Source organism: Astyanax mexicanus, chromosome 11 (genome assembly GCF_023375975.1).
Source record: "Astyanax mexicanus isolate ESR-SI-001 chromosome 11, AstMex3_surface, whole genome shotgun sequence".
NCBI lineage: Eukaryota > Metazoa > Chordata > Actinopteri > Characiformes > Acestrorhamphidae > Astyanax > Astyanax mexicanus.
This window is the reverse complement of record NC_064418.1, coordinates 47,652,730-47,679,286: the sequence shown is the minus strand read 5'-3', so window position 1 is coordinate 47,679,286 and position 26,557 is coordinate 47,652,730. Positions and strand designations below refer to the sequence as shown.

At 38.8% G+C, this 26,557-nt stretch overlaps 3 protein-coding genes across 7 annotated transcripts in view; 1 reads left to right on the top strand and 2 right to left on the bottom strand.

The window, feature by feature from the left end:
* LOC103038533 (hatching enzyme 1.2) lies at positions 1 to 5,273 on the bottom strand. Its single transcript, XM_007239369.3, has 8 exons — positions 4,625 to 5,273; positions 4,472 to 4,529; positions 3,327 to 3,389; positions 3,052 to 3,201; positions 2,534 to 2,651; positions 1,510 to 1,688; positions 1,346 to 1,427; positions 1 to 312 (listed from the first exon to the last, which is right to left on the bottom strand). The coding sequence occupies exons 1-8, from the start codon at positions 4,727 to 4,729 to the stop codon at positions 183 to 185; spliced, it is 885 nt and encodes a 294-aa protein (XP_007239431.3). The 5' UTR covers positions 4,730 to 5,273; the 3' UTR covers positions 1 to 182.
* A 5,339-nt stretch (positions 5,274 to 10,612) lies between these two features.
* On the top strand, positions 10,613 to 24,249 carry ankzf1 (ankyrin repeat and zinc finger peptidyl tRNA hydrolase 1). 4 transcript variants are annotated; one of them, XM_049484709.1, is made up of 16 exons: positions 10,613 to 11,521; positions 13,406 to 13,579; positions 13,694 to 13,806; positions 13,944 to 14,046; positions 14,656 to 14,843; positions 15,563 to 15,672; positions 16,331 to 16,484; positions 17,173 to 17,388; positions 18,877 to 18,975; positions 19,090 to 19,246; positions 19,985 to 20,128; positions 20,243 to 20,501; positions 21,525 to 21,633; positions 21,730 to 21,897; positions 22,016 to 22,086; positions 22,873 to 24,249. In XM_049484709.1, the coding sequence occupies exons 2-16, from the start codon at positions 13,444 to 13,446 to the stop codon at positions 22,994 to 22,996; spliced, it is 2,151 nt and encodes a 716-aa protein (XP_049340666.1). In that variant the 5' UTR covers positions 10,613 to 11,521; positions 13,406 to 13,443; the 3' UTR covers positions 22,997 to 24,249. The 4 variants fall into 4 exon arrangements, with proteins under 4 accessions (XP_049340666.1, XP_049340665.1, XP_049340664.1 ...); XM_049484708.1 differs by having other exon boundaries at positions 10,614 to 11,521; positions 17,173 to 17,395; positions 19,085 to 19,246; positions 19,985 to 20,119; XM_049484707.1 differs by having other exon boundaries at positions 10,615 to 11,521; positions 13,410 to 13,579; positions 17,173 to 17,395; positions 19,085 to 19,246.
* Positions 24,063 to 26,557, bottom strand: part of glb1l (galactosidase, beta 1-like) — a 131,447-nt gene continuing 128,952 nt past the window's right edge. For both annotated transcript variants that reach the window (XM_049484710.1, XM_049484711.1), the window contains exons 15-16: positions 26,330 to 26,557; positions 24,063 to 24,807 (exon numbers count right to left, since the gene is read on the bottom strand). In XM_049484710.1, the coding sequence (XP_049340667.1) occupies positions 24,604 to 24,807; positions 26,330 to 26,557 (432 nt within the window). In that variant the 3' untranslated portion in view covers positions 24,063 to 24,603. The remainder of the gene's footprint in view (positions 24,808 to 26,329) is intronic.

The window sequence follows — 26,557 nt, the reverse complement described above, 5'->3', positions numbered from 1 at the left end:
TTTCATTACTGGCTTTAATGAGTTCAGTGAATACATACTTGCATACATACATCCACACGGTACATACATACAGTTCACGTACTAAAGATTAGAGTAAAGAAGATGAACTATAAGAACATAGAGTAGATACAGATTATAATCATTATAATGTTACGATCAGGCCTGTCGTTCTCTCAGGATTTTTATTTACACTGATAAAGTTTATTGATCTTCAGGATGTCCAGTTCACTGGGACCAAACGACTGGCCCAACTTCCCGTTCCAGTTCTGCTTCTGCACAATAGTGGGATTTCCATCCTCAGAGTAGGCATACCTGCAAACACAGCCAGCACAACAATGACCCTGTTCACCTGTTCACCTGTTCACCTGACCATACTGATCTTACTGACAAGCAGACAAATAATTAATTCCATTTCAAATCCATTTCTTTGATTTTCTTATTTGATCCTATATAATACATATAGTACCATGTTAAAAGTTTGGACATTATATTTAGTGTATTTTTTTTTTTCATTTTACATTGTAGATTAAACTCATCTTAACTATGAAGAAAACATGTAGAATTATATCCTAAGCAAAAAAAAGTATTAAACCTCTAATTTTAGATTCTTCAAAGTAGCACCACTTGCTTAGATGATAGTTTTGAACTTCTCTGCTGGATTTTTTTAGTCAGCTTTATGAGGAAGAGTCACCTGGAATTCAGGCTTTCAGTTAACAGCTGTGCTGAACTCATCAAGAGTTAATTACTTGAATTTCTTGCCTCTTACTGTGTTTAAGAGCATCAGTTGTAAAGTTGTGAAGAGGTAGAGCTGGTATTCACTGAACAGACCTAATAAACTTATATTAATTCATGTTATTAGAAGCAAGAACTACTCAACTGAGTAATGTAAAAATTACTTTAAGAAATGAAGGTCAGTAAATCTGAAACATTTTAGAAACTTTGAAAGTATCCTCAATTGAGTAATGTTTTAATCCATACTATCGCAAAGACCATCAAAAACTTAATGAAATTGGACCATGCCAATTAGCACTGTAGATACAAGGCTAAAGCAGTTAATCATAGCTTATACCTGACCAATCAGCACTGGAGAAACAAGGCTAATGCAGCTAGCAAGTAACATGAGCTTATAACCAACCAACTAGCACTGAAGCTACAAGGATAATGTAAGTAAAAAACGATGAGCCACTCAATAAAAATCTGACCATGGCCATTTTTTGCTTTGGGCATTACCAGCAATACATGGAGCCCTAGTAAGTAGGTGAGCTTACTGACCTTCAAAATTGAGGACAATATTTAAATACAATTAGAATTGATTGATAAATAAATAACAATAATGAAAACATACTTTCCGAAGTGCATGATGGATTTGTAGTCGTAGGGCATGTCCATGTTATTTGTTTTGAACTTGGCGAAGTTTCTGGTTCGGTCTGTAGAGATAAAGAGATGAAGATGTTACAGATCTCTGATCAGCAGCTCTACTCCACCTCTCAGTCAGGAACAGATGCTGACCTTTCCAGATGTTTGACCACAGTATGGTGACGTAGTTGTCCCGGTCAGCGCGAGACTGCTCGTGTAAGAAGCCCAGAGCGTGCATCAGCTCGTGAGCCACCACCGCAGAACCGATGCATTCTGGGGTCTGCAGAGAGAGAATCTGCCGGCCTCCGTTCGCTCCCACATACGACCAGCACCTACATACACAGACATGCCAAATGTCACGGGACAGGAGTATGTAAATTGATCACTATGTGTTTGGGAATAACCAGACCTTTATAAGTTGTAAGACTTATGTAACACTGCGAGTAATTCGGAACACTGGCCAGTGTGCTCATGGCAAAGTCAGTATGAGGGTCAGTGGAACTGGTGTTAGGATCTGTGGCTCAATTGAGAGGCTCAGTGGATCTAGTGTGTGGGTTTGGAGATCTGGTGTGAGGGGCATTGGATCTGGTGTGAGGGGCATTGGATATGGTTTGAGGATTTCATGTGTGGGACTGTAGATCTGGTGAAAGACTCATTGGATCTGGTGTGATGATCTGTAAATCTGGTTTCAGGATCTGTGGATCTGGATAAAGGTGTGAGGATTTGTAGTTTAAGGATCTGGTGTGAGGATCAGTGGATCTGGTTTGAGGATCAGTGGATCTGGTTTGAGGATCAGTGGATCTGGTTTGAGGATCAGTGGATCTGGTTTAAGGATCAGTGGATCTGGTGTGAGGATCAGTGGATCTGGTGTGAGGATCAGTGGATCTGGTGTGATGATCTGTAAATCTGGTGTGAGAATCAGTGGATCTGAAAAAAGAGACTGTGGATCTGGTGTGAGGGCCTATAGGTTTAGTATGATATCCTTGGACCTGGTGTAAGGATTTGTAGCCTAAGGATCTGGTGTGAGGATCAGTGGATCTGGTGTGAGGATCAGTGGATCTGGTGTGAGGATCAGTGGATCTGGTGTGAGGATATTCAGATCTGGTGTAATGATCAGTCAATCTGGTGTGAGGATCAGTGGATCTGGTGTGAGGATTAGTGGATCTGGTGGTCATACCCTGATCTGGGCTGGATATCCAGGTGGTCTCTCTGGTGTGTTCTGGGCACATAGCGTACACATGTCTTTCTCTCTATCAGCTCCATTCCTTGCTTTATCTTCATCTTATCCTCCTCACCTGCACACACACACACAAACACACACACACACACACACTAAATGGGTGGAGCTAAACTGCTGAAGACTAAATGAGTGTGTGGAGCTAAACTGTTTTAAGCTGGGTGGGTGGAGGTAAACTGCTAAGGACTAAATGTGTGGGTGGATCTAAACTGCTGAAGACTAAATGGGTGGAGTTAAACTGTTAAAAGCGGAATGGGCGGAGCTAAACTGCTACAGGCTAAAAGAGTGGGTGGAGCTAAACTGCTGAAGGCTAAATGTGATGGACCAAACTGCTGTAGACTGAATGGGTGGGGCTAAGAACAAAGTGGAATAAACTCTTTGTTTATTAATATATAAGTTTCAGTGTTTCCATTATTTTGTCCTGCAGTGTAATGGTGAGTGTGGTGGTGAGTACTCACTGTAGAGCGGAGAGAGGGTGTACGCTATATAAACATGGCCGTCCACTGATTTAGACCACAGACAGCTCCGCGCAAAACAGCTCTTCTCAGAATGCCTGGACACCGCAATATCCCCCTCCCTGACACTGACCCCTTCCACTGCAAACAAACCTACAGCACACACACACACAGATACACACACACACACAAACACCATAATGTTCTAATGTAATGAACTTTACAAGACATTCACATGAAATATAATTAAAATCAATACAGAAATAAACTGAACGTACCCTGATAATCATTGACGGCTATAATAGTGTCCATTGGTGTTCCACCATTCTGTTCCATATATTCTATAACACAAATCACATTGTATAACCTAAACCGTGTAATTCCAGCCATGTTTGTAATTAAACAGTTAATAGGTGAACAGAATCATTCAGAGTGGGTTTGGGATGAAAGGCTATAATGTTATATGTTTGTGTATTTATCTTGATATCTATTTTATTTTTACTTATATTTAATATCATATTATTTTATATTCATACTTATCTTATTTTACAATAGATGTTTGAGTGAAAACTGGACCCTGAGATTGCAACTTCATTTCATCTGATGTACCACATGTGATATGAAAGACAAAAAAATTCTCCTTGAATCCTTGAGTCTTTGAATCTAAGCTGTTTTAGATGGAATGGGTGGGGCTAAAGTGCTATAGGAAGAATGGATAGGGCTAAACTGCTGTTGGTTATGAGATTTTAAGCTTATTTTAGGAAAAAGTACTAATACAAATTTGCTTACCCAATTGGTAGATTTTTTTTGCTTAATATAAGTATATTATTGCTGTCAAATGAACAAAATGGTGACTTTCCAAGAGAAGGCAAAAGTTGTGTAAACTTTAAATAAAAGCTGAGGAGTTTTCCAAATTAAAACCTTTTAAACATTTCTATTGATTTTGTTAAACCAGAGTTATATACATAATGTACAGAGAAGCAACAGGGTACATATGATGGAGTAAACTAAAAAAACAGACAAAAAAAGAAACCAAAAAAGGACATACATAAATTTAATCAAACAGCATTTCAATTATATATTATGTTAGCTTTTGAAATGTTTTTTTTTTTTTTTGCAGTGTACAATATTCCATATATATTACTTCATTGTTTTGATGTCTTTAGTATTAGTCTACAAAATAAAAATAATCCAAATAAGGCAAACCATTGAATAAGAAGGGTGGCTGAACTTTTGACTAGTACTGTATGTATACAAAGCATATACAATTTTACATATACAACTATGTACATATGTGTTACATCTACATGCGTTTTATTTTAATGGATATAAGTAGTATTATTAAGACAGTCAAGAATAAAACGTTATAATCAGTAAACGCACGGATTTATAAAGGTAAGGTCAGGTGTATTAGTAGCTGTACCTGAGTAACTCCTCCTGAAGCGCCTGGTTCCAGTGCCTGGTTTACCTTCAGCAGGTCTCTACACAGATCAGAAAATAATCCTTATTCAGACCAGAATAAACACCTGTACAGCACAGGAGCAGCAGAGTTTACTGGGTGTAAGGATGTGGTTACCTGAGCAGTGAGAGTAAAGCCCTGCAGCAGCGTGACGAAGAGGAGGAGGAGGAAGGCTGTGTGGCTCATGGTGGCTGATCTTCTCAACTGTCTGCTCGAGTTCATCTCAAACCTTTTTAACTTTCCCCAGCAACCTGCTTATTAACTCCTTCACCAACCCCAGCAGAGCTGATTAACACCCTCCCTCTCTGAGACCAATAGCCTTATCTTAAACCCAACCTGAACGTTAAACGTTAAAACTAGACCTAAACCCAATCTTTAACCTTAAAACTAAACATAAACTCAATCTCTAAACCTTAAAACTAAACATAAACTCAATCTTCAAACCTTAAACTAAACATAAGCCTAGTCTCTAATCCTAAAAAAACTAGATTAAACCCAACCTATAAACCTTAAAACTAGACTTAAACCCCACTTCTAAACCTTAAAATTAAAACAGAAGCCTAGTCTCTAACTCAAACAACTAGACTTAAACCCAACCTCTAAACCTTAAAACTAGAATTAAATCCCACATCTAAACCTTAAAACTAAACATAAACTCAATCTCTAAACCTTAAAACTAAACATAATCCTAATCTATAAACCATAAAACTAGATTAAAACTCAACCTCTTAACCTTAAAATTAAAACACAAGCCTAGTCTCTAACCCTAAAAACTATATTAAACCCAACCTCTAAACCTTAAAACTAGACTTATACCCCACTTCTAAACCTTAAAATTAAAACATAAGCCTAGTCTCTAACCCCAAAAACTAGACTTTAATCCAACCTCTAAACCTTAAAACTAGACTTAAACTCAATCTCTAAACCTTAAAACTAGAATTACACATTGTCTCTAAACCTTAAAAATAAACATAAATTCAATCTCTAAACCTTAAGACTAGACTGAAACTTAACCTCTAAACTATAAAACTAGACTTAAATCCAACCTTTAAACCTTAAAATTAAAAGCTTAAAACTAAAGATAAACTCAACCTATAAACCTTAAAACTAGACTCAAACCCAACCTCTAAACCTTAAAATTAAAACATAAGTCTAGTCTCTAAACCTTAAAACTAAACATAAACCCAATCTCTAAATCAAAACATTAATGAAGATTTCATTTATCAGCAGGGCTTGGCACACTGCCCACACTGCCAAAAGTTTCAAGAGGTCTTATATAATATTCTAATTTCCTGAGACACTGATTTTTGGGCTTTCATTGGCTGTAAGCCATAATAATGAATAAAATAAATAAACATTGTGCAAAATACATGTATATAATATGTGTGTTTTACATTAACTTACAGTAACTTTTATATTATTTTATTTTATAATATTCCATTTTTTTGAGATACACTAGTAGTTTATATATCTCAGCTCTCATTGGCTGCCAGTGTTTCAGTCATGAGGTAATGTCATGTTTCCCACCAGAGAATCAGCTCCACCCCACACTACAGGAAACTGTAGTCCCGCCTTCTCACTGCTATGATTGGTCCACAACCTCTGTTACTCTGAAAGAGCTTGATAATGAGTTGATTAGCTGAATCAGGTGAGTTGGGAGAAGGCCATGTCCTGCCCTTACCTGCAATGGACAATTCAAACATCCCCTGCAGCTCCAACAGCAGTCTCGTTCAGGTAAAATTACATTATATCAAAAAGAGTAAGTGTTTATATAAAAACGCTAGGCTAAGCCTAGTTCTAACTGTGATATACAAACTTAAAAATGAAGATAAACCCAGTACTTAATTGTTTAAAACAAGAGCTAAGTGCTGAAAATAGCATTTACCCTACAAAGATAATTAAATATTTAAATTTATCTTGACATTTAATTGTTTAACTGGCCTACCAGCAAGACCAGCTGGCTTGACCATTTTAGAAAAGATTTTAGACTAGCATAGACCAACAGATGCTGGAATTTCCAAGGGTGTTTTCATACCAGCACTATTTAGTCCGGTTGCACTCTTGGTGTGGTTTGTTCTTAAAACCAGTAATTGCACTCGAGACCCAAAAGAGGAGGTAATCTCGGTCCAATCCCAACTAAACTCTGGAGTGGTTTGATTTGTGGTGAAAACGAAATCCAACCTTGATCCAACTCAACTATCAAAAATACTCCTTGTGTTTAAGGTAAACGGCTGTACAGGTGCAGTTTAATCAGATTTATTAAACAGATATTTACTACAGCTATAAACTAATGCATCTCTGCTGCTCTTGTTAAGATGTCAATTTACTGATATGATTGGAAAACCATCAACTGAGGCATTGCAGAAAAATGGAATGCAGCATAACTCTCAGTATTATTACCTGTGTGATTGTTTACTACAGGATTTACTGAAGCAGGTAAAGAACAAGAAGGAGGAACTGCAGAGGGTGAAGAATGAACGAGTGCAGCTTGAACTGCAGAACCAACGCGAGTAAAAAAAAATCGCACTGAGATAAATTACTGTATTACTGTGATTAATATATGAGCATGCATGTGTGCATTATGTGTGGATATAACATGTATACTATGTGTGTCTATGTTATTCTGTGTAGTCATGAAGAGTTGCGCTGCAGGAGGCTCTTGACTCTGCATATGGATGAAGGGGTGTTGGATGCACTGGTGAAACTTGATGCTGCAATGAAAGAAAGGCAGAAGCTGGAAAATCAGCTCTTTGAACTGACCACAGGGTATGTGTGCATGTTCTAGATTTGTTCTAGACAATGAATTATACAGTGCCAGAAACAACATAACCAAATCTATTAGAGATCAATGAAGAACAAACTTACTTATGATGCAGTCCACCTTAAAAGGTGCATTGGTTTACACCTTTAAATGGTGTATTGGTTACATTTGTTAAGCTCAGCCTCTATTCCACCTTAAATGTTGCATCGGGTACATTCGGTAAGCTTGGACTCTGCCTTGGATTCCACCTTAAATGGTTCAAAGTTAGTCTTGGGCCATCAGACATTATTCCACCTTAAATGGCTCAGTGATTACTTTTGGACAGCTTAGCCTCTGTTCCACCCTAAATTATTTAATGGTTACTTTTGAGGAGCTTAGCATCTATTCCACCTTTTTAAATGGCTCAATTGTTACTTTCAGACAGCTTTGCCTCTATTCCACCTTAAATGGTTCATTGGTTACTTTCAGGCAGCTTACCATCTATTCCACCTTAAATTATTTAATGGTTACTTTTGGGCAGCTTAGCATCTATTTCACCTTAAATAGTTCAATGGTTACATTTTGGCCGCGTAGTCGCTATTCCACCTTAAATGGCTTAGTGGTTTTATTTAGGCAGGGAGCATCTATTCCACCTTAAATGGTTCAGCGGTTACACCCAAACACATTGGGTTTTGTGTCACCCTAAGAGTTGCAGTGGTTGCATTATGGAGCTTCAGGATCTGTTCCACCTTAAATAATACTGTGGTTTTATTCTAGTGCCTCACATTTCATTCCACATTAAATAGTAGACTTACATTGTCGAACCTAGCAATCCCATAACAACCACCATGTATATTATAACAACTACCCAGCTGTTAATATCATAGCAATCATGTAGAACATCCTAGCAGCCATTTAAGGATGGCTTAACCTGAGCGTCAGGTAGCAGAACGTACCTGCTGCACTATGCACTGTAAAACAGGTAATTCTGATAAGAAGTGTGATTTTAATGTCTCTGACTGACGCAGGAACCAGCAGCAGCATGCAGTTTCACTGAGTGACCTACGGAGGGAGCTGTCCATTCTGCAGCAGGAGGAGAGTGATCTGCGATTGGAGTGTGAGGAACTGAGGAGTGCTCTGAAGGACACTCGGGGTGCGTCACTAATCCCAGTAGATCAATATCACACTTGCGTGTTTAATTTGGTAGTTACATAGTTCACAGTAAAATCCACAATGTTAAAATCACGGTGTTAAAATGTCTGACTCCCTGGAAATTATCGTAACAACCCATCAGCTAACAGACATCTGTTTAAACAACATAAACAAGGAGTGATAAAACGAGACAGCTCGCTCGGACTCTGGCTGCTGATAGTGAAGCAGCATGACGTGCGATTTGAAAATCACATCTGTGTGCAATAATGAAAAATGCCCTATACTATGTTCAAAAAAGTCTTGACAATAATTTACAGTGTAATAATCTGTGTTTGTTTCTCATCCACCTCCAACCAGGGTCTGAACCAGCCAAACAAGACCGAACCAGAACTGCTCAGAACCAGGGGTCGGCCAGACCTGCGAGGAAACGAGTGGCAAAGAAATAAAACATTTAATTTGAGCTTTTTTGTAATAAACAGCATTTAAATAAGAATAATGTGTGTATGTACTCAGTGCTCTTACTGATGTGATTTATATACAATATACAGTTGTGGTCAAAAGTTTACATACACTTGTAAAAAAACATAATGTTATGGCTGTCTTGAGTTTTCAATAAGTTCTACAACTCTTATTTTTCTGTGATAGAGTGATCGGAACACATACATGTTTGTCACAAAAAACAGTCATAAAATTTGGTTCTTTCATAAATTTATTATGGGTCTGCTGAAAATGTCACCAAATCTGCTGGGTCAAAAATATACATACAGCAACAAAATTTGTCAATTTTGGTGATGTAGCGAGTTGTGTCAATCAAATTAGCTTCATGTCATGGCCTCTTCACTTCTTGTAAGTGATTCTGATTGACTACAACTGTTGACTTCTCATGAGCCCATTTAAATAGGGCTCATTTGACCCAGTGATTAGACTCAGCTACAAAAGCTACAATGGGAAAGTCAAAGGAACTCAGTGTGGATCTGAAAAAGCGAATTATTGACTTGAACAAGTCAGGGAAGTCACTTGGAGCCATTTCAAAGCAGCTACAGGTCCCAAGAGCAACTGTGCAGACAATTATACGCAAGTATAAAGTGCATGGAACAGTTGTGTCACTGCCACGATCAGGAAGAAAACGCAAGCTATCACATGCTGCCGAGAGGAGATTGGTCAGGATGGTCAAGAGTCAACCAAGAATCACAAAGAAGCAGGTCTGCAAGGATTTGGAAGCTGATGGAACACAGGTGTCAGTCTCCACAGTCAAGCGTGTTTTACATCGCCATGGACTGAGAGGCTGCCGTGCAAGAAAGAAGCCCTTGCTCCAGAAAAGGCACCTTAAGACTCGGCTGAAGTTTGCTGCTGATCACATGGACAAAGATAAAACCTTCTGGAGGAAAGTTCTCTGGTCAGACGAAACAAAAATTGAGCTGTTTGGCCACAACACCCAGCAATATGTTTGGAGGAGAAAAGGTGAGGCCTTTAATCCCAGGAACACCATGCCTACTGTCAAGCATGGTGGTGGTAGTATTATGCTCTGGGGATGTTTTGCTGCCAGTGGAACTGGTTCTTTGCAGAAAGTAAATGGGATAATGAAGAAGGAGGATTACCTCCAAATTCTGCAGGAAAACTTAAAACCATCAGCCCGAAGGTTGGGTCTTGGGCGCAGTTGGGTGTTCCAACAAGACAATGACCCAAAACACACATCAAAAGTGGTAAAGGAATGGCTAAACCAGGCTAGAATTAAGGTTTTAGAATGGCCTTCCCAAAGTCCTGACTTAAACCCCATTGAGAACATGTGGACAGTGCTAAAGAAACGGGTTCATGCAAGAAAACCATCACATTTAGCTGAACTGCACCAATTCTGTCAAGAAGAGTGGTCAAACATTCGACCTGAAGCTTGCCAGGAGCTTGTGGATGGCTACCAAAAGCGCCTAGTTGCCGTGAAAATGGCCAAGGGACATGTAACCAAATACTAATGTTGCTGTATGTATATTTTTGACCCAGCAGATTTGGTGACATTTTCAGCAGACCCATAATAAATTTATGAAAGAACCAAATTTTATGACTGTTTTTTGTGACAAACATGTATGTGTTCCGATCACTCTATCACAGAAAAATAAGAGTTGTAGAACTTATTGAAAACTCAAGACAGCCATAACATTATGTTTTTTTACAAGTGTATGTAAACTTTTGACCACAACTGTATATCCAAATGTATCGGCTCTCCTGCATTGCTGTGGTTGCTGATCCGTTGCTGTCATTTGCAGATGCTTTTAAAACGCTTGTTTTATTATAATTCTAATAGAACCTAAATCACATGTTTTTCATGTTTTCAGTTTCATTCGTTTACAGGTTTATTTATATATTCAAATAAATATAGTTGCATATTAATAATTATTATTTCAGTGTGGGTGGTGCAGCAGATTTTCTTAAACAGCTGTAGGCCAATTTTTCTTTTCAACGAAAAAATCATTTAAATACTTAGTGTTTGTCCCGTTTTCTGCGCTACAAGTGCGCAGTCTCTCTGCCTTTAGACTCTTTGTCTCATTTACTGTGCTATGTGCTGACTCTCTCTACTGTTAGACTCCTTGGTCTGTTTTCCACGCTACAAGTGCACACTCTCTCCGCTGTTAGACTCTTTGGCTCGTTTAGAGCAATGGAGACTTCAAGAAGAGCTTATTCACCCATAGTAAAACCAAAGTGTGAAGTTTCTTGGATTCATCCGCTCTGAATGGAGACCGCATCACTCCCGCCCAGTTTAAAAGGATTCTTCCGCACGCTGGGTGCAAATTACCCATTCTCACCAGAGAGGGCACTAAATCCCCCAAATCCCAAAACTTACGGACATCCGATTTAAGTAGTTTGAAACCAGTACTTTTACTTAAAGAGTAAAAAGTTAATCATTTTAACTTCTAAAGAAGTAATTCAAACTCTAGTATCTATAATTCCACATACAGAATAATGAATGGAGATACTTTACACACCTTTGCCTATGAATCATGTAAATGTGTGTGTCTGTGTGGTTGCAGTAGTGCGTGGAGAACAGTAGGGGGCAGTACTGTGTGTTTGTGTGTGAGTGTTTCTGCAGGTTAGAGAAGAAGAAGAGCACATGGTGTGGGTCTGAGCTAAAGGTACAGAGTTTAAACACTTTAAGTTTTAATCCTGATTATCCTGTTCACACCTTATAATATATGATACAGTTTATATCACAGTGTTATCCGCTGTTTATCTCACTGCTCTCATACATTAATATCTGTTTATTAAATGACTGTTACTTGTTCTAATCAGCTCCCTGACAGCACTGTGATTCACAGTGCAGCTGCACTGTTGTAAATATTATATAAATGGTAAAATTCTGGGTGTAGATTGTTTGGGCGATTTACTGTACATTTAGGAAGGTTGACGGTAGCTGGATATGGAGGAATATGGATTTGTCCTATAGCTCTTGTGGTAAATGTTGGGGGTTTATTGTAAAAATAGTGGTTATATTGATTTAAGAGGTGGAACAGTAAATATACGGAGGTTGACAGTACATATGGAGGGTTGATGGAAGATTTAGGGGTATAAAACAGCAGATTCTGGGGTATTTTAGGGAATAGCATTACAAACTACTAAATATAGAAGGTAGGATATAAGGTTTTGGTGTTTTACGGTAGATTTAGGGTAGGTTTAGGAGCGTATAACAGTACATATGGGACGTTTTGAAAGATTTGGCGGACTTTGGTGTTTTATGGTAGATTTAGTGATGTATAACAGTAGATTTGGGATGTTTTGGTAGGTTTAGGGGTGTATAACAGTAGATTTGGGATGTTTTGGTAGATTTAGTGATGTATAACAGTAGATTTGGGATGTTTTGGTAGATTTAGAGGTGTATAACAGTAGATTTGGGATGTTTTGGTAAGTTTAGTGGTGTATAACAGTAGATTTGGGATGTTTTGGTAGGTTTAGGGGTGTATAACAGTAGATTTTGGATGTTTTGGTAGATTTAGGGGTGTATAACAGTAGATTTGGGATGTTTTGGTAGATTTAGGGGTGTATAACAGTAGATTTGGGATGTTTTGGTAAGTTTAGTGGTGTATAACAGTAGATTTTGGATGTTTTGGCAGGTTTAGGGGTGTATAACAGTAGATTTTGGATTTCTTGGTTAATTTAAGGGTGTATAACAGTAGATTTGGGATGTTTTGGTAGATTTAGGGGTGTATAACAGTAGATTTGGGATGTTTTGGTAGATTTAGGGGTGTATAACAGTAGATTTGGGATGTTTTGGTAAGTTTAGTGGTGTATAACAGTAGATTTTGGATGTTTTGGCAGGTTTAGGGGTGTATAACAGTAGATTTTGGATTTCTTGGTTAATTTAAGGGTGTATAACAGTAGATTTGGGATGTTTTGGTAGATTTAGAGGTGTATAACAGTAGATTTGGGATGTTTTGGTAAGTTTAGTGGTGTATAACAGTAGATTTGGGATGTTTTGGTAGGTTTAGGGGTGTATAACAGTAGATTTTGGATGTTTTGGTAGATTTAGGGGTGTATAACAGTAGATTTGGGATGTTTTGGTAGATTTAGGGGTGTATAACAGTAGATTTGGGATGTTTTGGTAAGTTTAGTGGTGTATAACAGTAGATTTTGGATGTTTTGGCAGGTTTAGGGGTGTATAACAGTAGATTTTGGATTTCTTGGTTAATTTAAGGGTGTATAACAGTAGATTTGGGATGTTTTGGTAGATTTAGGGGTGTATAACAGTAGATTTGGGATGTTTTGGTAGATTTAGGGGTGTATAACAGTAGATTTGGGATGTTTTGGTAAGTTTAGTGGTGTATAACAGTAGATTTGGGATGTTTTGGTAAGTTTAGTGGTGTATAACAGTAGATTTTGGATGTTTTGGTAGATTTAGGGGTGTATAACAGTAGATTTTGGATTTCTTGGTTAATTTAAGGGAGTATAACAGTAGATTCTATATAGGTCCATGACACCTCAAGCATCCCTGTTCCACCATTAATTGTCAGCGTGTGTTTCAGTCAGATTATGCTCTGGTTCCTGTAGGCTCTTCTCTGAGATGGCCGGTGTGGAGCAGCGCTCGGTGTTCGAGTTTGCTGGGGATCTGAAGCTCATTAATGGACTCAGAGAGGTTTCAAATCTTCCAAGCCTTCAGGGAGACCCCCAGCCCACCCCAGAGTCCACCGCCTCAGAGGGTATGTGTTATTCCACTGTGGTATTTGATTCACCATGGTTTTTCACTCTGTGTAGACCCAGTGTGGAATTTGACTCTGTATTTGACACTCTGTGGAATTTGTGTATTTATTTAGGTTTTCCCAATGAACGCTCGTCCAGCAGGAGGGTGGAGGAGGGTGTTGGGGGAGTGTCGGACAGGATGTTGTGCTCGGCGTGTCAGTGTCCGTTTGAAAGTCGTGATGAGCAGGTAACCCTGCAGAAAGAATTCCTTACAGAACAATGGAACTGTAGACTATTATCTTAAACCTACTATAGTTTATTTTTCTCTCCCTCTCTCTCTTTCTCTCTTTCTCTCTCTCTCTGTTTCTTTCTCTCTCTGTTCAGATGGAGCATTATAAACTGGACTGGCACCGGTTTAACCTGCGGCAGCGTCTGGCTGGGCGGGCGCCGCTCTCAGTGGAGGAGTTTGAGAAGAAAACGGGCACAGGTAGGTCTATTTACACCATCACCTGTCCATCATGTGTCTGACACTGGGATGAAGATACAATTTAGTGGTATACCTGTGTGAGCAATTTGGGCTGGTCATATCAGATGTTGAAAGTAAGACATTTTACTATTTCAACTCATTTAGAATATACATTTTATAAATGTTGGCATGGGCAAAAAAATAAAAAATTAAGTGGTACTAAAAAAAGAAAAGTTAAATGTTCTGAGTACAGAATCAGAAGAGCCTGTTTTTAATGCTGTGTCTCATGAGGCCCGAAGATCATCAGCATCTAATACTGAGTGTCGGCTTTGTGTACAGGGATTCCTCTGAATCTTTTGATCCTTCCATATCTAAATGAGTTATTATTCTTCAGGAAATGTCTTGTAAAATGGTTTAATGTCTCACTTTCAACAGTTGATGTGTGTTATTTGTACTATTATGAATACAATTTGGATGTTTTGATAATTGACCCTAAAATGCCTGTATTCCTATAAACCATAGTATGAATAATCTGGAAGCAGGAATACCCAGTGTTTCCTCACCTGATGGACACACCAGACTTGGGGTTCAGATTCTGAAAGTCTGTACGCTCTTTGTGTTTTTAAACAGGTGACCTGTCCAGCATTTCTGGCTCTGACTCGGAGGATGACGAGGTAGACGATGTTGGAGACGGAGGCCGTGGTGATGAGGAGAACACTGAGGTGCTGGAGGGAGGGCGATCATCCAGCAGAGTGGTTTTCCAGAACTCTGAGGGACAGTACGTGTCCCTGTACCGCTGTGTACTGCAGAGCAACAAAGTAAGTACCTGGACCTCTGGCAGAGAATGAAGAACCCACTGCCCAATACAGTGAAAAAGAACAGACAGGTTTACTTGGGTTTAGAGACATTTTACTGTTAGCGTATGTATGTGAAAAAATCTGTCTCTGTGGAGCCTAACTATATGTAGGGTTGCAGTTATGGGAGAATTAATTTTTTTTTTTGCAGATTTTTAATTACATCTGTTTCTTTTTTTTTATCATTAAATAATTTTAGCAGCCAGTCTTTTGGTGAACAAACAAATGCTAAGGCTAAGTTAGCTTAGCTAACATAACTATCCTAGTCCTGTACAGCTCATGTCTATCAGCTGGAAGCAGTTTATGAAGGGGTGGTAAACTGATGCTGAGCGTGATAAATTATTCTGAATGCTTTATATTGCTGTTTATTTATATACTTATTTAATTGAGTCGAATGTACATGTGAGTTAAGCCTTTTTTCAGCTCCAGCTTAGTCATGCTTAATGCTGGTTGTGCTGGTCATCCTGGTCAAGCAGAATATATATATATATATATATATATATATATATATATTTTTTTTTTTTTTATAAAATGTAACAAATTGAGTGTAATTTTAAACCTGACTGATATGACAGCTTTTTAGAGTGTCTAGTATGTGTGTAACATCTGCTCTGTTTAAGGTGGAAACTCAAACTGTGCTGTAATGTTGAGGATTGTGTGTGTGTGTGTGGGTGTTCTTTCAGACAGAAGCTGAGGTGGACCTGGTCGACTCCCTGCTGAAGATATCAGACAGGACAGTGTGGGTGATCCTGATGACCGGTGGGGGTCACTTTGCTGGAGCTGTGTTTAAGGGGTAAGTTAAGTTTGTTAAAGGATCTTTTTAAGGAACTAATGCAGATTAAAGGGTATATAGAGAAGGATTATTGTATAAATGTGTTGTTTTTGTGACATTACAATCTTTGATAAGCAAGTCTGTTGCAATAATATCGCTGTTTTATATCTATAAACTATGAAGAACATTTATCACAAATTCCAAATATTTTTGTTTTGGCTGAAATAACAAAAAAGATTTGAGAAAAGAGTTCATATTCATAAAGTTTTAAGAGTTCAGAAATCAATATTTGGTGGAATAACCCTGTTTTAGTCACAGTTTTCATGCATCTTGGCATCATGTTCTTCTCCACCAGTCTTACACACTGCTTTTGGATAACTTTAGCTTGGTTTGATGGCTTGTGATCATCCATCTTCCTCTTGATTATATTCCAGAGGTTTATAATTAGGTAAAATCAAAGAAACTCACCCAGAGATGTATTATCTTTAAATCAGTGGCATGAAATGGTCCTAATGACTATAATATAATTTATCCCAATTAAATTGGAGACAGTATATCCTCCAAACAAAATTAATGATGAGATTTGAATCGGTCAGCCAATCAGATCCCAAAGACATCAGTAGGATCCCTCCTGATTTCCAGTGGTGCTGAGAAAGGTGTTGTGATGTTAATGTTGCAGTAACGAGATCCTGCAGCACAAGACGTTTCACCGATACACTGTGAGAGCCAAACGAGGAACCGCTCAGAGCGTGAGAGATGGTCAGAACCGCAGCCACGCCCCCAAATCAGCTGGAGCCGCCCTCAGGAGATATAATGAAGCAGCACTCGTCAAGGTGAGAAACATTATACGTACATTACAGAGAGCCCCCTACAGTTCTTGTAGTGTATTATAGTCTGTCAGAAGGAGTGTGTGGATCATATGAACATTTATAGAGCATTATAGAGCGCCCCCTGCAGTTTCTATAGTGTGTTACAGTCCATCAGAATAAGCCTGTGGATAATTTGAACATTATAGAGCACCCTATAAAGTTTATATAGTGAATTACAGTCTGTCAGAATGAGCAGTGGATCATATGAACAAACTTTTGCATTATAAAGCCCCACCTACAGTTTCTATAGTGTATTACAGTCTGTCAGAATAAGCAGTGGATCATAAGAACATTTATAGAGCATTATAGAGCCCCCAAACAGTTTCTATAGTGTGTTACAGTCTGTCAGAATTAGTCTAGTGGATCATATGAATATTATACAGCATTAAAGAGCACCCCCTACATATCTATAGTGTACTACAGTTTGTCAAAATGAGCTTGTGGACCACATAAACATTATAGGGCATTATAGAGCTCCTATTAAACTTCCTGTAGTGTATTACAGTCTGTCAGAATCAGTATGAGGGTCATATCAACATTATACAGAATTGAAAATCATTATAGAGCACCTCCCATGTTTCCTGCAGTGTATTACAGTCTGTTAGAATGAGCCTGTAGATTATATGAACATTGTGTTTGTGTGTATCATTAGGAGATTCAGGATCTGCTGAAGAACTGGGCTGAGTATCTGAAGCTGGCGAATGCTGTATTCCTGAGAACTCCCAAGTATAACCGAGGAGTGTTTTTTGGAGGTCGTGGAGCGCCGCTGGAGAAAAGAGACGGGAGAATACGTTCACTTCCTTTCGCCACTCGCAGAGCCACCTTCAGCGAAATCCAGCGCGTCCATAACGTCCTCTCAACACTACAGGTTTACGGTACACCACTCTCACCTCACTCTCATGTCTCTGTGTCTCTGTCGTTTTGTGTTACAGGGGAAACTCAGTAGTAGAGTTTAAGAAGCACTACATCAAAAAATCTATAGTATGGCATCAGTTTAATCTAAAATGTCATAATAAAAGTAGATATGGAGAAATTAGTCAAATTAGACAAAAAAAGAGGCTGGTTTGTATGTTTATTGGGGGAAATGATTCATAATAACATTTATAATGAGTCAAAAGTCTGGACACCCTTCTTCTCATTCAGTGTATTTTCTTTTACATTGTAAATTCAATATTGAAGACAGTATTAAAGCTTTACATGAACACATGCAGAATTATTTGTCAAACCAAAAATATTAAAGCTTTAGATTCTTCTAAGCATCACATTTATGTTTGAGGACAGATCTGCAGACTCTTGGTATTTTAATCTCAGTGTCTTCATGAGGGAGAGTCATCTGGAATAGTTTTCTCAGCATCTTGAAGGAGTTTGTTAGAAATATGCTTTACATTTTTTTTAAATCAAGAATTTTACTATAATTAATACTAATCAAGCTAATGAAATATAATCAACTGCATTGCTATAATCCCATTACTAATCAAGGCAATGAAGTATAATTAAATGCATTATGAATTGAGGTGTGATACTATGGTAGGCAACAGGGTTTGACATAAAGCTTGCCCCACTGACCTAGAGATCAGCTAAAGGGAAGGTGTTGACATGTTACCGGCAGAGCGGAGGAAGGCAGCTGAGACAGTTCTCTAAAATACGTCTCTGACTTAACTATCAGTTACTTGCAAGATCTGGCCATTAGAGCTTATAGGCCCCAAAAGCGTTGGGAGGCAAAGAGGATTGAGTCCTACTGTATGCGTAAGAAAGATTTCGACGGACGAACTTCTGATCAAGACCAGCCAGAACCAGTTTTTGGGGAACTGACCAAGGTTCCTTCCTCTGTGACTTGTGGTTTGTCTATAAATGCTTGTGTCTGTAAAATACTCGTCGGACTATTTCTATTTAACTCCTTGTGAGTGGAAGTGGTCCCCAGAGGGCTCTGTACAAATAAATAGTCTTAGTCTTAGTCATTTCCTTTTCCCATTGCAAACGAACGCGTGAGTTGCGTCAATATATAGGACCTGAGGGCATACTCAACAAGTTCCTGGAGGTGCTGAACAATAGCTGCTGCTTTTCCTTCACTTTGCTGTGAAGCTCCAGCTCATCCCAATTAAATCACCTCAAATCATCATCTCAGTTCATCAGGTTCAGATCAGGAGATTAATGTGGAGGAATAACACTTATTTACTGTTTACTACAGAATTCAAATGTGTCCCTTAACTCTTTTCATGTCTTTAATATTAATGTACAAAGTAGAAAATACATTAAATAAAGAATAATTAGTAGTAGTAGTAGTGGTGGTGGTGGTATTAATAGTAGTAAACGACTTTGATTTAATATTATTAATAATAATAATATGTAATTGCAGATAGAACTACAGAGATCTCCAGCATCCTCAGTCCGGGTAGGAGGGTGTGGCAAAGAAAGACTCCCAATCCTGCAGCTCATCCTCCCCAAAACCCAGCAGGTCAGTTTAAACCCATCCTCCTCTGACCAACACCAGCCTCTTCATAAGGCCAGAATCACCATTAACTGTGTGAACTCTATTGGGTTTATCTGTTGTGTTGTGTGTGTAGAGAAGGATGAGGAGCAGAGCTCTGATGATCATGATGATGATGATGAAGGCTCTGTAGAGCTGGAGATGGTGAAGATGAGTTTAAACACGCTGGATTTGAGAGAATACGAAGTGAAGCCCAACAAGAAGAGAAGAAGAAAAAAGAGAGAGAGGAAGAAGGATGGTAAAGAACCACACTGTCACACACTCACCTGCTCTCTCTTTCTCTCTCTCCCTCACATACACACACACTCCCTGCTCAGGTGCACACTCTCTCTTCTACAGCTCTGGAAAAAAATTAAAAGACCACTTAAAAATGCTGAGTTTCTTTGATTTTACCAAATTAATGATCACAAGCCATCAAACCAAACTAAACTGCTTGAATTTTTGCACTAGGAGTAAAGGCATAAAGTTATCCAAAAGCAGTGTGTAAGACTGGTGGAGGAGAACATGATGCCAAGATGCATGCAAACTGTGATCAAAACCAGGGTTATTCCACCAAATATTGATTTCTGAACCCTTAAAACTTTATGAATATGAACTTGTTTTCTTTGCATTATTTAAGGTCTGAAAGCTCTGCATTTTTTTTTTTTATTTCAGCCATTTCTCATTTTCTGCAAATAAATGCTCTGAATGACTAAATATTTTTATCTAGAATTTGGGAAAAATGTTGTCCGTAGTTTATAGAATAAAACAACAATGTTCATTTTACTAAAAATAAACCTTTAAATAGCAAAAACTCAAGTAGTGTCTTAATTTTTTCCAGAGCTGTATATTCGTTTACAATACTGACCAATCCCCTGCTGAGAGCTGAGTCTGACACACACACAGTACCTGTATACAATAGCAGTCATATGATGATTTTTATTATTAATATTTATTTATTGTTTTTAATTGATTTATGTTTAATGGTTGGTTGTAGATGTCAGCAGTAAGGTGGAGAATGAGGATCATGATGATGATGAGGAGAAGGCGGTGGAGGAGGATGTTCCAATAGATAATGAAGAGAAAACTAAACTGAAGAGGAAACCCAAAAACAAGAAGGAGCTTCCTGAAGGTACAGAAGGTAAAGCCACACCCTCAGTATCACTAAGATCTAACCCTAACCCCAACACTGCAGCCTTTAAACCCATACATCATCAGCTCCCTCGTTCCTCACTGGCTGCTGCTGTGTGTTCAGGTGAGCTGTGGGAGTACAGTGTGAGGGATGCTCTCTACACCGCCTGTAAAACAGGAGACACTGCCACATTACACAGCCTGCTGCAGCTGCCTGAGTCTCCAGTAGAGCCCGGAGATTCAGAACACCAGAACCCAACCCTCAAACTCCTCAACACCCCCATCGACTCGGCCGGGTACACTCTGCTGCACGTAGCGTCGGCTGCAGGACAGAAACACGCCGTCCGACTGCTGCTGGAGGCCGGGAGTGACCCCGCCAGCAGGTACAGAACACCTTCACCTCATCTAATCAAAGATTTACCTGATCTTTACCTCACCTCTACCTCACCTGAACCCTCCTTTAACTCGTTTTAGCTTAACTTTACCTCACATAGACAACATACACACCTGTACCTCACCTCTACATGCCCTTAGCTCACCTAAACACACCTTTATCTTTCTGGCACACACTGCCAGTCCCATTGTAAGTTGATACTGTACTGTGTTCCCTTATACTCATCCAGACATCCAGCAATCATGTAGTAAATTAAAAGTGTTAAACCAACTAAAATACTTATCTGTGAGCTGTTAACTTGCAATATCTGAGGCTGGTAACTCACTGATTAACTTGCACTTCCTCCTCTGGGGTGGTCCTGATGAGAGCCAGTTTCATCATAATTTTTTGATGGTCTTTGAGACTGCACTTGAGGATACTGTTTTTATATTTTTGTTTTTAAATACAGGGGCAGTTTGGAGAAACAAAAAAATAAAACGTGGAAGAAAGAAGTGGATAGCTTGATGGGTAGCTTGCTAGCATGCAGACTGGTCCCCTTTCAGTATACGCCCACTCACAAAAGTGCAAACAGCCTCGAACACACCAATAAGAGACAAGCCAGGGGTAGCACTCCACGTGGCACCCATCATGACTGTCGTTATCAAAGTAGAGGAAAATGTACAAAATGTGTTTTTACAGATTCTTACTAATTATGTGCCTTATTACAGTTCTCAAAGTGGCTTTTAAGCAAACTATTAAGAGCGAAAATATCTATAAACAACAGCAACTGCTCACCTACGACCTGCTGCTACAACTGCTGCACTAAACTCAGTGACTTTACCAAGTATCAGAGACTTCTACAGGAAAGTGAATGGTGTGATTTCCAGCGGGATGGAGAACTTTTTAGGAAAAATCGTGATGCAAAGCAGCTAGATGAGAAACAGAAGTTTACACATGCTGGAGATTTACAGAAATGGATGCGCTTGGTGGTGATGCTGAATGTGTGTGCGTGTGTGTGTTTGTGTTTCCTCAGGGATAAGAGTGGCCAGACTCCGTATGCCGTTGCAGAGAAGGATACCAGGAACACGTTTAGGAAGTTCATGGCTGAGCATCCAAACAAATACGACTATGCTAAAGCTCAGGTACCTCAGACTCAGATTCAGTCAGAGCAGACTAGCTTTAACACTAATCAGTGATGTGTGATGCGTTAACTGTGTGTGTGTGTTCATTTTCTGCAGGTCCCCGGGCCCCTGACGGCTGAAATCGAGAGTAAGAAGGCGGAGAAGAAGAAAGCCCAGCGGGCGGCGAGGAAGCAGAGAGAGAAGGAGCAGAAGGAGGAGAAGAGGAGGGAGGAGGAGGAAGAGGAGGAGAGGAAGAGGTTTCTGTCTCTGAGCGACAGAGAGAAGGTACTGCTGGAACAGCTTCACTCCAGAACTGCTAGTGGAATTTCACAGGGGGGTTTCTGTGGTATTGCAGGTGTTTAAAGGCTCTGGCAACCTAAATGTGTATGTATTTTTTTCTCAGAGAGCTCTGGCTGCTGAGAGGAGACTGGCAGAGCAGGCGGCTACTGATGGAATAAAGCTGACCAACATCAAGTATGTACATTTATATGGACAAATGTATTGGGACAGTTGCTTATTCATTGATTCCTCTGAAAGGGTAGGAAAGGGTAGAAAAAAAGTTGTCTGGTGTTGCCATTAGAATAGGACTCAAAATCGTATAGTACGCAAAAAAAATTTATTGTACGGCAACATTTTGGAATATTGTGAACTATATTATACCCTGATTTTTTTTTTTTTTTTTTTTACTGTTTTTAGCAAAAGAAAATTCACACTGTTCCCATTTCCTATTATATATCTACTAGAAACAGATTATATCTGTCCAGTATCATTTATTTTACTTTAATCCTGGATATGTGGATATTTGATTAGATATTTGGATTGCATTATTATTAATATCATGACATTCTGGATCATTGACTTATGTTACAGATCTGATTAAAAAAAAATTATCAAGGGTGTGCCATATCATATTATATGCAATAATAAAATTACATTTTTATTTTGTTGCAGTAGTATATTCTTGAATTTTTTTTTTATTTAGTGTTTTGTTGTATCGTTCTCCTGAAAATACCATGAATTATTGTGATCTTCTTTTAGAGGCATATCACCCACCCCTAGTAGAGAAAGATACTTTAACTAAAGCATGATGAACTGCATGCATCAAACTGTGACCCCTGTATAAATCCTCATAGTTGTTAAGTATATGTTACAACACCTCATGGTGTAACTAAACTGAATCACTTTTTATAGAATTATGACTAAGTTTTACTGTTGTCATATGAGATTTACACCTGTATGTGTATGTGTGTGTGTGTGTAGGCGGTGTTGGCAGTGTGGTGAATCGCTGTTGGGGAAGATTCCATTTGAGTATCTGCAGTTCTCGTTCTGCTCTCCACGCTGCGTCCAGAGCCACCGCAAGGCCAACGCCACGGCCAAACCCTGAACACAGACCGGACGCAAAAACTGGTGCTTTTTCCTCCCAAGCCGTGCTGTTTTACCACACACTCCCCCATCAGAACTTCAGAGACATATCAGCTCCTAGTCTTACAGGAAGTGAATGGAAGCAGAATGTCTGAAGCTACAAAACTCACTTACCTGATGTTCAGGAGAATATAGCCCTATCCGGACAGGATTAGTTTCTCAGGGGGACGTCTGTGAAAAATAGTTCACACTTCTACTCAGTGATAAAACTCCTGCATCCGAACTGTAATAAAAAAAAAAAAACAGGAGGACCAGTGAGTTTTTAGGCTTTTTTCTCGGTCACATGACATCGCGTTCAGTAGCTCCTCCATTTCCACTGGCTGTTGTGTTTTTAACGTGGATCTCCGTGGAAACAGAGCGCGCCCAAAGTGTATTACTGTGCGTATCATTTATTAAACGCGAGGAGACGAAACTCAGAGATGTGCGGACGGGACTAAAATTACCGGAGGAGCACGGAGTTCAGAGAAAAACAGTAGATAATTCAGCCTGTAATTTTCTCAGAGGACGTCTGAGAAAAACACGTGCATGGTTGTTCTGAATGGGAATTAAATCACAGAGGACCCCCCATAAAAAAGAAAATTACCCCAGAACCCCCTGAGAAACTAATCTCATCCGGATAGGGCTTATGCTGCTGCCTAAAACCCAAACAACTGGTTTATCAGAGTTCTGATATAATTACGGGCTTACAGCATTTTTTTAAAGTCTCAAATCTTATCAGCTGCAGGGTGTTGTGAATATAGTTGACTGGATAAGTTCTCTAGAATGGAGAGTTTATCAAACCCAATCTGATTAACTCTATCCTTGACCATTTATTTAATCATGCAGATTTTACAATTTGGTGGACTAAGTGTAAATTATAGTCAAAAATGAAATAATTTGCATTATACATTATTTAAAATGCTAAGTTGACACAAACTTTTGATTGGTAATGTGAAAATGATATGTTTAAATGTAGCCAGTAAAAGAGTATGTATATGTATATACACACACACAGTGTCTTATGATGAAGTATAATAAGTAAAACAGAATAATGGTCTTAAAATGTCCTTTATTAATTATATAAAAAGTGACACTTGAAACAATACTGTCTATGCTGCTGTAAGGCCTTCTGATATTCAGAAAAAAAAAATAATACTAATATTTTTCCCCTCAGGGTCTACAGTGCTTAACTGTTAATCAAAAATCTGTTGATAATAAAAGTGTAAATTATTTACAGCTTCCTGTGTTCAGTGTTTTTTTCAGGACTGTGATTTTATTACATTTTATTAAACACATTCTAATACTGAAACTCCAAACACAATCACAATCATCAGTCATCAATCATTATCAATGCTCTGATCTCATCAAAATAATCTGATTATTTACAGATTTCCTGAGTTATCAGTTGGTCGTCATCATTAAGGGCTTCAGAAAGCTACCATGCTAACGTAGCTAAGCCTATACCCCACCAATTAGCACTGATGCTAATAGCATTTACAAATCTTCAAAATAGCCGTTAGTGAAGCTTAAGATTCTTATTCTAATTCACTTTTCCACCTTAAAAAGTGCAACTAAGGGTAGTGGGCGGGGTCAGGACTGTGGTCTGGTGTTGTTTAGCTGCGGTCGGTCCATAAACAGCACCCTCAGATGGTCCGGTTCAGATTCCAGCTCCAGCATGGTGATGTTATTTGGCAGGCTGGGGCTGAGGAGGGTCCCTGGAACGTACAGGGTCTGCTGGGGACCACGCTTTGGCCAGTATCGGCCCAGATTGACCCCATTTATCCAGACCTGACCCTGAAAAAAATAATCTGATATTAAAGTGGATATGATATACATTCTTTTTACAAAAGTAAGAACAGATCTATGTTCTATACAAGCTCTAATCTAGCGAGTTTCAGTCCCTTTCAGAATAAGCCATTTAACCCTCCTATTATGTTCATTTGTCAGGAACAGCAATGGTGTTCCGGGGTTAATTTGAACCGGTGCATGTTTAACTATCAAAAAGATATCTGAAAACCCAAAAAATCCTAACAAGCAGTGTAAATATTTTTTACTAACTCCATTACTAATTATTCTATCAATTAGGGGTGTGACGAGATCTCGTGGCACAAGATTTTGCGAGGTTAAACGTGACGATATTTCTGGTCAAGCTTTAACCTGTCTCACGGGGGGAAAAAATAGTTTAGTGTGGACTTTTTAAGCGGGATCTGGCAACACAGCAGGAGTACAACTACTTTCTGGAGTGCAAACGTAGTGTCAGCGCCCCCGGAGGGGTGGAGGAGATTACTAGCCCTCCGCGCTCAGCAAAACTGATTGGCTGTTTCTCCTGAGAAAAACATTATTTGGGCCTTTCATTTGGCGCCCCCTTTAGTGCAGCGCCCCTATGCGTCGCTTAGGATGCTTACCCCCTTTTAAGTTGTATATCTGGCTGCATTTTGGATCCAGTGGAAACTATAAACAGTTGTTTATTGTTTATTGTAGCAGAAAAAAACACAAACCATAGTCTTAATATGACTGCTTTTGGTTTGAACTTATTGTTTGCACTATATAAGACCTAGAAACGTTTTATTTTTATTTTTTATTCTTATTTCTATTTCTTATAGAATCAATGTGTGAGAGAAACAAGTCTGTTAAGTTTGCGTTATTTGATTTTGTCAAATAAAACTCTAGTTTTCAATTTTTAATTTTTGAGGTTTTCTTTAAAATTTTATTTTTAAATCTCGTCTCGTCTCGTTCTCGTGAACCCAGTATCGTGTCTCGTCTCGTCTCACGATATTAGTGTCTCGTCACACCCCTACTATCAATATTTAGTGCAATAGTGTTCCTTACCTCTAACAGGTAGTGGTTCAATTAGGATAATTCACTCGTTTTTCATAAAAAATGTTCAAAAATTTTTGTTTAACTAATTTATTATTTTTGAAAGACTAACATATAAAACAATAGTTTTACATAACATTAAAACATAACATTGCAATTTTGTTTTGATTTTAGTTTTTTTGCAGGGGTGGTGGATGCAAATATGTGAGATGAAACATTTTTATATTATATGATGATTACACTGATTAAGACCAGCAGAAGAAGTTTCATACTGAAACAAATACTTGTAACTATTTTTTGAGATCTTTAAACTTTAAAACCGGTCAAATTGACCCAGAATATAACAGGAGGATTAAGGGCTCTTTCAAATAAGCTTTTGATTGTTAGCTTGTGCTAAATTGCAAAACATGAACAAGCTAGTTCATGCTTAATTGTGATAGTTATAAGTAGTTATTAAGAAAGTAAATAAAGATACAGGACTACAGCCTGTAACAGTTACCTTGGTCCAGCCGGTGAGTTTGAGGAAGGTGTCCCAGGCTACTCCAGGGGTCTTTAAAGTTCCTGAGTAAACCGCTGGTCCTCGTCCTTCCTTAGTCTTGGGTTTCGGAGGGACGTTTATCCCCCCAGCCTGCGGCCAGCCGCCTGATATCACTGCATCCAGGTCCAGAGGGAATATCAGCCAATCAGTGAGCACGTCATTACCCAGAATCAGATTACCCAGCAGGCC